This window comes from Didymosphaeria variabile (assembly GCF_027946475.1).
Source record: "Didymosphaeria variabile strain IMI 356815 chromosome Unknown scaffold_3, whole genome shotgun sequence".
Taxonomy (NCBI): domain Eukaryota; kingdom Fungi; phylum Ascomycota; class Dothideomycetes; order Pleosporales; family Didymosphaeriaceae; genus Didymosphaeria; species Didymosphaeria variabile.
Window position 1 is genome coordinate 412,487 of NW_026611622.1, and position 12,388 is coordinate 424,874.

General features: G+C 51.8%; 6 protein-coding genes across 6 annotated transcripts; 3 read left to right on the forward strand and 3 right to left on the reverse strand.

Moving 5' to 3' along the window:
- Positions 1–1,343: 1,343 nt before the first annotated feature.
- N0V89_003480 (uncharacterized protein) lies at positions 1,344–2,003 on the reverse strand (the record flags this gene model as incomplete). The annotated part of the gene is made up of 1 exon (XM_056212282.1): positions 1,344–2,003. The coding sequence occupies one exon, from the start codon at positions 2,001–2,003 to the stop codon at positions 1,344–1,346; it is 660 nt and encodes a 219-aa protein (XP_056072590.1).
- A 1,036-nt stretch (positions 2,004–3,039) lies between these two features.
- On the forward strand, positions 3,040–3,801 carry N0V89_003481 (uncharacterized protein; the record flags this gene model as incomplete). The annotated part of the gene is made up of 1 exon (XM_056212283.1): positions 3,040–3,801. The coding sequence occupies one exon, from the start codon at positions 3,040–3,042 to the stop codon at positions 3,799–3,801; it is 762 nt and encodes a 253-aa protein (XP_056072591.1).
- Positions 3,802–4,083: 282 nt separating this feature from the next.
- On the reverse strand, positions 4,084–5,933 carry N0V89_003482 (uncharacterized protein; the record flags this gene model as incomplete). The annotated part of the gene is made up of 7 exons (XM_056212284.1): positions 4,084–4,430; positions 4,479–4,701; positions 4,749–4,800; positions 4,850–4,971; positions 5,020–5,209; positions 5,258–5,346; positions 5,394–5,933. The coding sequence occupies 7 exons, from the start codon at positions 5,931–5,933 to the stop codon at positions 4,084–4,086; spliced, it is 1,563 nt and encodes a 520-aa protein (XP_056072592.1).
- A 1,741-nt stretch (positions 5,934–7,674) lies between these two features.
- On the forward strand, positions 7,675–8,649 carry N0V89_003483 (uncharacterized protein; the record flags this gene model as incomplete). The annotated part of the gene is made up of 1 exon (XM_056212285.1): positions 7,675–8,649. The coding sequence occupies one exon, from the start codon at positions 7,675–7,677 to the stop codon at positions 8,647–8,649; it is 975 nt and encodes a 324-aa protein (XP_056072593.1).
- Positions 8,650–8,906: 257 nt separating this feature from the next.
- N0V89_003484 (uncharacterized protein) lies at positions 8,907–10,661 on the reverse strand (the record flags this gene model as incomplete). Its single annotated transcript, XM_056212286.1, has 1 exon — positions 8,907–10,661. One exon carries the CDS (start codon positions 10,659–10,661, stop codon positions 8,907–8,909), a length of 1,755 nt encoding a protein of 584 aa, XP_056072594.1.
- A 549-nt stretch (positions 10,662–11,210) lies between these two features.
- On the forward strand, positions 11,211–11,927 carry N0V89_003485 (uncharacterized protein; the record flags this gene model as incomplete). Its single annotated transcript, XM_056212287.1, has 1 exon — positions 11,211–11,927. The coding sequence occupies one exon, from the start codon at positions 11,211–11,213 to the stop codon at positions 11,925–11,927; it is 717 nt and encodes a 238-aa protein (XP_056072595.1).
- Positions 11,928–12,388: the final 461 nt, after the last annotated feature.

Genomic DNA, 12,388 nt, shown 5'->3' on the forward strand with positions numbered 1-12,388 from the left:
GGACTATTTCCGCGTACCCGCACTCGCATACCTCGGAAATGACGCAACCCACAAACAGGAGACCGTCCATTATCTGGTAAGGGCTAGAATAGTGGAATATGGCTATTCAACGGATGTGAGCTCATTGGGGTATGCGTTGTTGCTGTTCTCGGGGTACGAGTGCCAAGATCCGCGCGACAAAGTCTATGGGCTTCTCAGTCTTGCAACGAGTGACGAACATGTACCCGAAGTAGATTATCGAAAGTCTAAATTCGAGGTTTTCGTTGATGCAGTAACATCGATCTCTCGGAACGTAGTTACCTCTCGCCATGTCGGCGGAATATTCGCGCTTGCAGTAGCCATGAAACTCAACAACTTTCAAGACCCTCCAGGATGGTTCGAAGATACGCGTAATGCTGGTTATTTTTGGAGTAACGAAGGATATAAATTGAAACCTTCAATCGCGGAGGGCTCGTTGAAACTCGAGGTCAGATTCAGAGACGTGGTGCACGAGTTGGTATTCTCGAGCGCCGACACGGGGTAAAAACCATACTTCCGAGTGCAGTATATTCCCGCCAGCTCTCAGAGATTAGCGCATACAGGCTTTGTTCCGAGTGTGGCTGTGCATCAGAATGATCTTCACCTCCAAAACGTCCAAGCAATGCGCAACTAAGAAACACCCACGATCGTACCGCTGCAACACTCCCCGAGAAATCTCATGCTCTACTTGCCCTCCAAAAAGTAACATTTCTGAAATTGATTGAAGGGGCGGACGGCAAGCTCAACTTTTCCCATATCTCTTTAAGAAAGATTTAATATATGTCTGTAGCTGAACTCCCGACGTCGAGACAAATTTCCAACGCTATGCAAACGCACACAAGCTCCCGAGGCAGACTACGATGTCTGTGTGATACTGGGAAGCACGCCGCACGGTTCAATTTCTTAAGTGCTTAGAGCCTTCTTTTTGTTTCCTAGTAACTAGGAACTATGCTATGATCAGGTACAGGGGCTTTACGTGTTGATCGCCGGCATATATATCATACGGACTGAGGAAGATCCGAAGTTCAGTTGCAGGATTGTACGGTATTCTAATGCATGAGAAAGTGTCAGGATCTATGATGTCTATCGGTCCTTATGGAGAGCCTAATTCCACTCGTTCTACAAGTTCATGCAACGACAGATAAGAGCACTCGGAAGTCATTAAAGCATAGTCGCGAAGCAGAGTGACGCCAAAGGTGTGTTTGTGAACAGTTTGCGGCCTAAGGCTGCTCGTGTTGTACGTTGTTACCAGTGTTCTATCTGGGATGGTTGGCAAGTAGTTGCTACAAATTCTTAAGCCGTGAAAAGACAGTTGACACGCGATTCTACAGCAACAATCCAGCGAACACACCCGCAGCAGCCACCCCCACCAGTCCAACATTCGATCCCATGCTCCGATCAGCTGCACCAGTGCTCTCTGCCGGTGCAACAGAACTGCTGTTCGATGCCGAAGCTCCGGCCCGCGTAGAAGTCGCCATTGTAGCACTCGCCGAGCCACCTGTAGTCGCAACAGCACTCGAGCTTCCTTTCGAGCTTGCATCCGGTGTTGGCGTAGCATCCGCGCTTGCAGCCAATTTCTCTGCGCCGGCGGTGATGGTCACAGGCAGACGCGTGATGTCTTCGTATGTCTCGGTGCTGCTCCCAGGGAAATTCGCCTCGCTTCCACTTGCGCTCTCCTTGCAAGTAGCCGTGGCAACTCCGATGCTGCAGTCTTGGGTCATGCTGAAGTCTTCGTCTCCTGGTTCAGACATGTCCATAACGTAGATCGAAGGTCCGTATGTTAGGAGTTGTTGAGGGAATAATCCGCATTCACTCCCGTCTGTGCCGGTTGGGCACGCGAGTGCGAAGACTGTCTGCGACGGTTTCGCAGAGACAACAGAGGCATGGATGGTCATGTCGTCATAGCCAATGAACGGCAGCTTGATCGTTGTTGTCTGAGCAAGCGCGAGGCTAAGCAAAGTGGAGAAAGTGAATAGGGAGGCCATTATGTATAGTAATTAGATCCAGTGATATAACGAGTGACTGTGAATGCGATTGTAATTATTGCGGGCTCTGTTCGAATGAACGACAAGGGTGGGAAGAAGTAGGGAAACAAAGAGCGCCGATCGCCTACAACGCTCTGCAGGCGAGCGCTCGAATTTATTGCAAATATTCACGGCTCGTAGCGCATGAAATGGGCAATAGTCGCTGGATGCCTAGCAATAGGGGTGTCCAAACAATTCTGCGATTGGCTGGTATTTTAGCCTTCGCGTTTAGTGGGCAAGCGCTATTCGAATAGAACCTTTTCTTCGCCACTTGCATGACTCGCTTCGGCCTTTTTGTACATATGGCTTAGATTTCGTTGCAATGTCGGAATCATCTCATGACAGCGTCTTATATACAGTTCTCTGTCGGTATTCCCAGAAACGACAATACCATCAACCTACATAGCGCCAGACTCGTGATAGCTGTGAAGATGTGCTGAGCTGATCCATTCTGTATGAGTGATGATTGAGCTGATTAGTATGCCGGAGGCTCCCTACATAAGATCCATGCCAAGACCCAGATCCCATGACAATAGCACCTCAAAAGGTCAAACTCGCATAACCGAGCGATTGAACCGAGTGCGAAACTCCACGGTTAAAAGTGCATGCTTCGTCTTGCTAAACACCATTTTCGCAGACGAATGTGGTAGGCAGCTATGCTAATCATAGTAAAACGATGTCCTTAAGTGTGTTGCGAGATTGAGAATTGCAGCGGACCTGCAAACGCTATATGCCCGATAATGATCTGCAGCGAACTGACACCCGACTGGACGGGTAAAACAGCATGGGCCTGGTTTTCGACGCATATTGGAGGCATATTGGAGCAAAAACATCATTTAGATACTTCGTGTTCATTTGTTTCAGATTAGATGCCTCGACGATCGTTCGAACGACCTTCAATTATGGATCAATGTCAGTGAACAAAAAGCTATAAAGCATATACACGAGTTGGACGACCACAACATCCATTCATTTAAAATCTGCCATACCATTGAAGATGAAAAGCCTCCCAGCAACTCTGGCAGTTGTCGCTGCCCTCGCTTCAACTACTTGCGCCCACTGGACATACGACCGCATAATCGTCAACGACCAAGTCATCGGCGAACCCTGGCAATACGTCCGCCACCACTCCAACGGCAACAACTTCCTCTCAGACGTGACATCCACCGACATGAGATGTAACATCGACGGCCTCCTCTCTGGCGTTAATACCTCAACTTACCCCGTGAACGCAGGCGACAGACTCGGCTTCACCATCAAGGACACTTTCGGACACCCCGGACCCCAGCAAGTGTACATATCGAAGGCCCCTGCAGATGTGAAAGACTACGATGGCTCGGGAGACTGGTCGAAGATATACACGCTGTCTGACTGCCGAGCAAAGGACTGCGGCACGGGCGACGGCGTCGTGAAGTGGGCGACGTACCGAGCGCAGACGTTCAACTTCAAATTGCCGGCGGAGCTTCCAGCTGGGGAGTACTTGCTGCGTGCGGAGGGTATTGCCATTCATGCGGCACAGAAGATCAAGGGTGCGCAATTTTACGTCGCGTGCGCGCAGATCAGGGTGTCGAGTAATGGTACTGGAGTGCCGGGACCGACGATTAAGTTCCCTGGAGGGTACACTGCGAACTCGACTGGGATCCTCATACCGCAGATCTGGAGTCAGATCACGAATTATACGAGTCCTGGGCCGAAGCTGTGGCCGGAGGGAACGGAAGAGGCGCATGTGCTTGATGGGAAAGTGAAGCAGTCGGATTGAGGAGGCGGGTGGGGAAAGTACTACTGCATGTAGCAACAGAGGAGGAAACGCGAAGTCGCTGGTAGAATGTATGGATTTATATCTTACAAAAAAAAATGCAGTCTATGAAATATATAGCACATCTAGCAACCAAATGTATCCGAGCTCTCGACTCCAATATATCCAATGCAATTTCTAATCTGACGATACTTCAGATCCTCTAAAAATCCCACAAAGTACCGAAGGCGTGCAATCCCGCTGGTAAAAATCGAGTTAGCAAGGTGCATGACTAGGCCACAAGAACTACTCACCTGCGCGACACCCTTGCATCATCTCATCGTTTCCCTGCATGTTACTCGTGATGAAGATCACCTCTGCACCGAAACTTCTCCATGTGTCTTTCAAGAGCTCCATTGTGTTCGGCCGTCCACCGCGCTTCTTGCTATCCCACAGTATCATACGCTCAGGCGGAATATTGTTGTGAATGAGGCCCGTGATGGTCGGGCCGAACGTGCGTTCTTGGTCTGACCCGATCCAGATGAGAAACCAGTTGGGCGACTGGATGCAGGTGGATAGGGCGGCACCAATGCCGGTACCGGTGCAGACGCGGATGCCGCGCTTGAACATGGCGGAGGCATGGCCAACGCCGGCTGTCACGTGTCAGTGAAAGGGACGCACGAGGAGAGTGTGAATCGTACCAAACTTGAGTTCTCGTGTCCACACTGTCTTGGGTGGGTTAGCGACGAGGGCTTTTGTGAAGTCGCCTTGGACACCACAGATCATGTAGTGGTGCGGTGAGTTGCGGCCCTCACTGATGATACCGAAGGCGTGGTATTCCATGATGGAGGTACGGCTGATGCGGCCGAGTAAACCTTGTTGCATGCCGCGCTGGAAGCGGACGACTGCGACTTTGGGGGATGGCTGCGCTACTGTTAGGTGAGGACCATTGTGGAGAGTGCAGTACTTACGATTTCGACTTCTACGGGCACCTGGCGGAGGGTCACCCAGGGGATGATGACACTGACGGGTGTAAGCGAAGATATGGTGTGAAAACGGGCATTGGACGCACAAGACTGTCATGAAGAAGGCAAACCAGAGCTCTTGTGTGCCGATCAGGGCGTGGGCATCTGATCTCCATTGCCCAGTTTTGACGTCGTAGACGTTGCCCATTACTACAAATATCCAGGTAGTCTGAAATACGTCAGTGCCATGCTGCCGATTTTTCACGTGAAAACTCACGGCTAGACCAAGCCACCCGATGAAGCGATGTTGCTTCTCGAAGACATTATGATAAGTGTTGCGAACCCAGGGGAAAGCGCTCAAAACCGAGATGATGATGAAGATGTTGGTGACGATGCCACTAACGAGCACAGCCGTGTGTTGAACGGCACGGTACCGAATAATGTCGACGATCTTGAAGATTAACCAACTGTGTTCTGTCAGTAGGCTGTCTTTGTGGTGAAGTGAATCTCCTTACGCAGCACCCGAGAGTGCACAGCCAGAATGGACACCTCCAACATGTTGAAGAATAGATGTTGCCGCGTACTTGATTGGTAAAGGAGCCCACTATTGTAGCATAAGTCAGTGATTAAGGAATAGGGTGATGCACGCACACTTCGTAGACCGTAGATAAAGATGAAGTAGAGACAGCGCATGAATAGCTCGTTCCGGAAAAGGATCGCGCAGAGCAGGTTGCCCAGCACTAAAGCACCCAAATGATTCTCCGCATAAGGGAATCTATTTAGTGCAGCCAAGACGATCCCGGTCAGGTTGAGAAGGGTAACCAAGATGAAGAACTTTCGGTATGTGTTGAACCACAGATTGAACAGAATCCACCGGGAGATCATTGGCTTCGGCGGACTGGGCTTCTTGACAGCGACTTCAGGAACTTTGACATCGCTGTTCTGTGGACTTGCCGCTGTCCTCAACAACGAGAGTTCTGGTACGCTGGACAGAGGTGTGATACCTTCGTGAATTGGTGAAGTGGGACACAGAGAGTCGAAAACCCTTCCCCTTTTCTGACCTAGGTAAACAAATGGTGACGGAACCATTAGTTCGGTTGTGCTATCGTACATCCCCTTCTCAGCATCATCGATACTGCTATCGCTGGCAGTCCGGCCACCGATAACGTGACGTTGCAATTCGTCGCCCATGATTCGCTCGCGCACGTTACGGCTCGGAATAGGACTCGGAGGTCAGAAAAAGACGAGAGAATGTTACCGCAGGGGTTTTGGAAGAGTGATTGCTCATCATGTCTGTCCAGAGCGCGAGTTTTAATCAGTGTCTGGCAGGCCGGCCCCACCGCTCGGGCTCCAGTGAGCCCATAATGACAGGCAAACGCGAGCTGGAAATGCCACATGCTGCATAGTACGGATGTACTAGATACTTACTTCTCCAAATGATAGGGACTTTGGTTCGTGCAACGCTTGCCACTGCCATAAGAAGCAGGCACAAGGGTCAGCACGCCAATGAAGTAGACGAATTAATGGCAATATATGAGATGAGAATGCTAGTGCAGGCGAAGTCGCACAGGCTGACCGTTACAAGTCAGGTGGGCTTGTTTCTTATTCCCACGCCTTTCAGCTACGGAGGGCTCGGATGTTGCCTTTTGACCTCATTATCGTCTTGTGGTAGAGAATAACGGAATTGCGCAGCTGAACGATAAGGCAAATACAGCTGCACGGCCCAGATATCAGCAGCCACCTTCAGCGCTTGTTTGACCCAGAGTCGAGCTGTACATGAAGGTACACCGCTTTGGAAAAAGTTCGAAATAACCTTCATCGTCAGATAGACTACGTCGAACAGGCCAGGCGCATGTGCCGGGGGTGCATGAATTCCCAGACAAGGCTACTCTCGGTTCCGCAATGGCACGAGGTCGACTGCCGTTCGCGCGCTGCCTGCATGGCGGGGGAGGCAGTGCCGTTTTAAGGATGGAAGTAATAATCGAGGCAATATGATCGCCATGTGCGTATCATGTTTGGCGCTTGAAATGCTGTCATAGGGCACCCGATTGGGCGAGGCTCTATCAATTCAAGCTTTATCCAGATTGCCGGACGAGGGGATGCAGAGCCTCAAGATTGCTTTGGAGCTTCGAGACGTCTGAGCCACGATCCTGATCCTGATCCCGATCCCTGGACTATGGAACTTGGTGCCTTGCGGGCTGGCAAGGTCGGCAGTGGGGCCTTTGTTTCATTGCCGGAGGCGTGTTGGGGATGCAATGGCTGCAATGCTTAAGGTACCCCAGATTTTCCCTGTTCGGTACCTGTTACCGACATGCTTCCCCAACGGCGGAGAATAGATGACGTAGGAAGCATGAAATTTTAGTTACAAGGAACTAGGCGGAGAGGACGTGTGCAAGGTGCAGCAGAAGTTCGGGAGGAGGAAGAGGGTTGGGAGGAGAGCGAAGCGCAGGTGAGATAACGGAGATGATTCGGCTTGATCGGAGATCAAAAGATAATTTGAGCATTTGTCAGCACAACCTACAGCGGCCGCCTATAGAAAGCGCGGCCGACACAGCCGACGCTGCTTGTTAATTCCTGTCGTGCGAGACACAGTTTCCGCGTCGAACACGAACATTCTTGCAAGCATGGACGAAGTCGTGACCTCGATTGATCGGGACTCTCAACCAATCGTTGAAGCTGAGGAACACCTGAACAATTGGGAGAGAGCTAGCATTGTGTACGTACGAAATGCGCTACTTCCGCCGGTGCAACTTACGACCGAGTTGGCTATACCAACACTACTTAAGGGCTACCTCCTGTGCGGTCGTGTAGGATATAAGATGCAGCCTTGAATCTCAAGTGACCAAGTCAGAACATCTCGGAGACAAGACTCGAACTTGAAGTCAAGGACCTCAAGCATTCTTCCTAGTCAATTCGTAACTTGAATACAATAATGGCACCCTCATACCTCATCACCGCAGCCGGCGGACATATCGGAAAGCGTCTCGTACCTTTGCTCCTCTCTCACCCTTCCAACCCCACGCTCGTCCTTCCCACTAGCAACGCCGCACGTCTCACATCCTCATTACCAGCCGATGTCGACAAATCGAGAGTGCACATCCTGGAAGGCTCCGTCCAAGACCCCGCCTTCGTCGACGCCGCACTCAAAGACCACAAAGTGACCTCCGTCTTCCTATGCCTTACCGGATCCGACGAACTCTTCACGACCTTCAACTTACTCGGCTGTCTTCGGCAATCCGGCACAGTAAAGCATCTCGTGTATCTCTCCGCCAACGGAGACTACAGCATGGAAGCCCAGCAGAACGGCTTCCTCGAAGAAACGTACTGCGCACATGTCGCTGTTAAGTTCATCGTGGAAGCGAAAATCAAGCATGGACTGCTACCGCGGGACCAGGAGGGAGGCTTCAGCTGGACGATCCTCGGACCTTCGCTGTTCTTTGATAATGATCTGAGGAGTCAGCGCCAGATGCTTCAAGACGGCGTGTACGGTGAACCGCTCGGAAGCAGGGGCGTAAGCCGTGTGTCGGAAGACGACATCGCGCTTGCAGTTGTTAAAGCTTTTGAAGACGATGGGAAGCAGTGGGGTGGGAAGAAGATCATGGTTGGCAGCTTGAAGACGTATACGAACGAGGAAGTTGCAAGGCTGTGGTCGCAGGCACTGGGCAAGGAAATCAAGCCTACTTATAGTGACAAGGCTTCGTTGGATGCATACGAGCAGCGCTTCACGAAGGAGGCAGGGCCGGCGTGGGGAAGAGATATAAGGCTAATGTACGAAATATTTGAGGCGGTGCCATTTGGAATGACGGAGGATCAGTATAGGGACCAGGTCGCGTTGTTGGGGAAAGAAGCTGAGAGCTACGAGAAGTTTGTCGAGACTACGGCGAAGCAGTGGAAGGAGCAGCAATAGAAAGTGCGGCAGTTCCAGCAGCGATCTGGGCCCTAGTACACGCATATGCGGGTCCTATCTGCCTCAAGAGTATACGAGGGCTGTTATAGACTCATAAGAAAGCAGGTCTTGAACCGTTCCATAACCTGCTGTGCAGGTTAACTGGTGCCTATATGGTCGTTGATCTGTTTCCGCCAACAAACACAGCTTCAATCTTCAGCTGCTACTACCTTCCCCATTCTCCAAGAAATATGCATCATATCCAAAGCTTCAATCTCTTACCACATCTCCCAAACCCCATCCGGCAACACCGTCCTCATAATCCTCCAATGACTCACTGCCCCTTCTTTATGGTACTTTTCCAACTCACCGACATCCGCCCTCGTCATCTCCCTACCCCCTTGGCTCCTTGGCACATACTCATAATTAATCTCCAACTCCTTCTTCGGCTGTAGATAACTCCTCCGCGCCAAGCTCTCCATGATGTCTTTCTCTGTAGCAGCGCGGAAGGTGAGCGCTTTCTTGCCTTTCCCGTTATCTTTCTTGAGGCAAAAGACGACCATGTTGATAAAGTCCGGGTCGCCAGGTTTGTGGTCCGAGGAGGGAGGTTGGTCGCGGAAGAGGCGGCACGCAGGGAACACAGTGTGTATTGTGTTGAGGACGAGCTGGGTGGAGCCAAGCGCGAGGTCCCCGGCGTAGTTGATTGCTACGGCACCGTCATCGGTCAACAGATCATATAGACCTGTGAGGAACTCCTTCGTGAACAGCGCGGCGGGCTCCGCGCCACCGGTGAACACGTCGTGGATGATGTAGTCGTAGATCTTGGGCTTCGCACGGGATGTGCGATCTACGTAGGCGACTGCATCGTCGATAACAGCATTGTGGTTAGGGCTGAGGTTGAAGAATTTGGAGGCGTAGTGGTGGACTACGGGGTCGAGCTCGACGATGGTGGTGTTGATGCCGTGGGCAATGAGGGCGTTGGGCGCGGTGCCGATGCCGAGGCCTACGACGAGGGCGGACTTTTTCTCATCTGGTAGTACGATGGTTTTGTCATCAGCAGCAGTGTTTTTGACGAGCCGCACGGCTTCGAGAAGCACAAAAACGGAGAATATTGTTTCGCGCTGGCGCTGGCCGTTTTTGTACGCTTCGGGGGTTACGAGCCATTCGCCGCCAAGGAGGGAGTGGTCGCAGCGCAGGATGCGGAAGGCGATGTCGGCATGATTCTCGAGCACGGAGACGTATCCAGTGTTTGATTCTTGGCGGGCAAGGATGGTGAAATTCTGCGTAGAAGCTAACGTAGCATTTGCCTTGATGAAAGCGGATTCAGAGGGGTGGTGCGGGTTTGCCCAGAGGGTGTGAAGGATTGCGGGGAAAGCGAAGAGGATGACGCGCGAGGGTGTAAGGAAGGCTGAGACGGAGCCAAGAAGCATTTGAAACCCGATTCGGGTGAAGTAGATGTGGTTTCCGACGAGCGAGGGGAGGGTTGCACTGGCGATCTTGGCCGTGGTGGATACGGTGAAGTAAGATGCCATAGGGAGCAGGATTTGCTTGACCGTGTTAGGGAGATTAAATTGGCTGAGATCGATGCAGTCCAGTAGGTCGAAAGCGGCGTATACCGATAGGAAGAGTACAGGAAAGTATGTCGCTGACTCTATGATGAGCGGTCCATATTCGATGCCGAGCTGACTGCTGTACGGAAACAGGAAGAATTGAATTACTGGCGTCCAGTATGCAATTACAGCAATGTACTCCGCTATGGAGTCTGGTACATATTTCTTTAACGAGTTTCTCGCGATCAATGCTGCAATAGCTGTGAAAGTCATGCTCCTCTGATGATGGAGTGAGGAGGGAATAGAGCCGTATACCGGCGACAGGTTCAACTGGGAAACTGGGGAAGCAATGCCGGCAATGAGCAGCAGCGCGGCTGCTCGCCCGACATTCTTTAGAATTGTAGACGTTGGAAGCTGTCTTGCTTCCTTCTCCGCCTCCTTCGCCGCTTTGGGCTTCTTCGGTGTCTTTTGCCTTGTTGACATGTCGGAAGGCTAGGTGTTGCCTAACACTGTATTTCCTCTAGCTCTTTCTGATAACGCCCTCGCGCGGCAATTATTAAAAGGGTATCACAACAGTGCAACGTGGTATCCGCAACTAAAAGCAATGCCAATGTTCTAGTAATCAAAGCACAAGAAACCCAAGTTCTTTCTTCCCGCTGTTACGGACCGCTGACCCGCGCGATGGTGGCAGAGGAAGGAGTGACAAAGCTGCAAAAGCTGGCGGAAAAATCAGGATCACCTCATATATGGGTTCAGCGAGAAGGACAACTGTTGTTCGCAACGATTCATGGAGAAAATGTTTGAAGCATTGATGAAACAACCGACTGCAGTTCATCTCGGATAGCGTTTTAGGATTAGCGCGGGCTGGTGGGGAAGCCGCGGCGGAGCGTGGCGCGAGAGCTGTGGCGTCATTACGAAGCGCGTCTGTCATTTCATGCGAACGTGCTTCACTGAGGCTCCCCACTGGACATTCACTTATAAGCGCCCTTCGTTGGAGTTACCCAAAGCATGCCATACCTTCGAAACGCCACCATGCAGTCGCTCGCGATTCGATCTGCTAACGAGCATCCGGACGACGCAAGCGCGCACCCAAATGGCGTCGCAATGGGAGACTTAATTACGATAGCAGAGGACGATGCGCGCAAAGGAGGAAGTTACGATACACCCATGGAGGATCAAGATATGCCCCAAGTCCGGGAAGAGCGCTCGCACCGACTCAAAGCGAAGAACAGGCGCAAGCGTTATCTCGACGTCCACCCCGAATACTTCACCGACTCTTCGCTCGAACTCGCCGACCCGCTCCTCTACGATCGTCTCATCCGCCGCTTCCAAACTGCCGCCGAACGCGAGGCTGAGGGACAACGAAAAGGCTTCTCAGGGCAGATGGCCACGGACCTGTGGCGCGTTGAGGCGAAGAAGGAGGCTCTAAGCCACCCAAGCCCGGCGTCGCTATTCACGTACACTCGAGGACCCCAAGGAGAGATACAGGAGGCGGATAAGGACGAGGTGCCTATGTCAAAGGAGGAAGGGAAGGCTTGGTGGAGAGATGAGATGACGCAGCGCTTTCTCCGCGGTGATGATGAGGACTTTGATTATGTGAAGGTGGATGGAAGTGACAAGTACGATGATCCGGAGGAGGAGCGGGATATTCAGGAGGCATACTTTGACAGCATGGAGTCCGATTTCGACACGGATGGGGAAGGCAAAGAGAAGATTCTCATCGGAGAGACGGGCATACAAGATTATTGACGTATTCAACTAATCTTGCAGTTGGAATACCGTGGCAAAACCTGGAGCCATCTGTAAGTCAGGGAAGGCTGCAGTTACGGCTTTGGGAAAGCGGTCCGAAGTTAACCAGCCTCTACGCTGTATCCATGGCCTCTAAAACGACGAGTGGCCAGTCTTGAACACTGATCATCAGAAGAGCAACATTCGGGGTGACTCGGCTTTGTCAACTCCACAGCTAGAATTTCGGGCGAGAGTGTGTCATTCGGCTGCCCTAGCTAGCCTTCCACTCTTGGGCCTCGTCACCAAAACGCAGACTGGGGTTTAGTCAGACCACAGACACGTCACACAGGAAAACACCTCGATTCCCCTGGGTGATGCAGTTTCCTCCGATGCTCCGATACGTCCGGCAGCATCGATGAGCACAACAATACGAGCTACCGGAAGAAGCCGATCAACGACCCGCTTCCAGGCCTCCCCACACA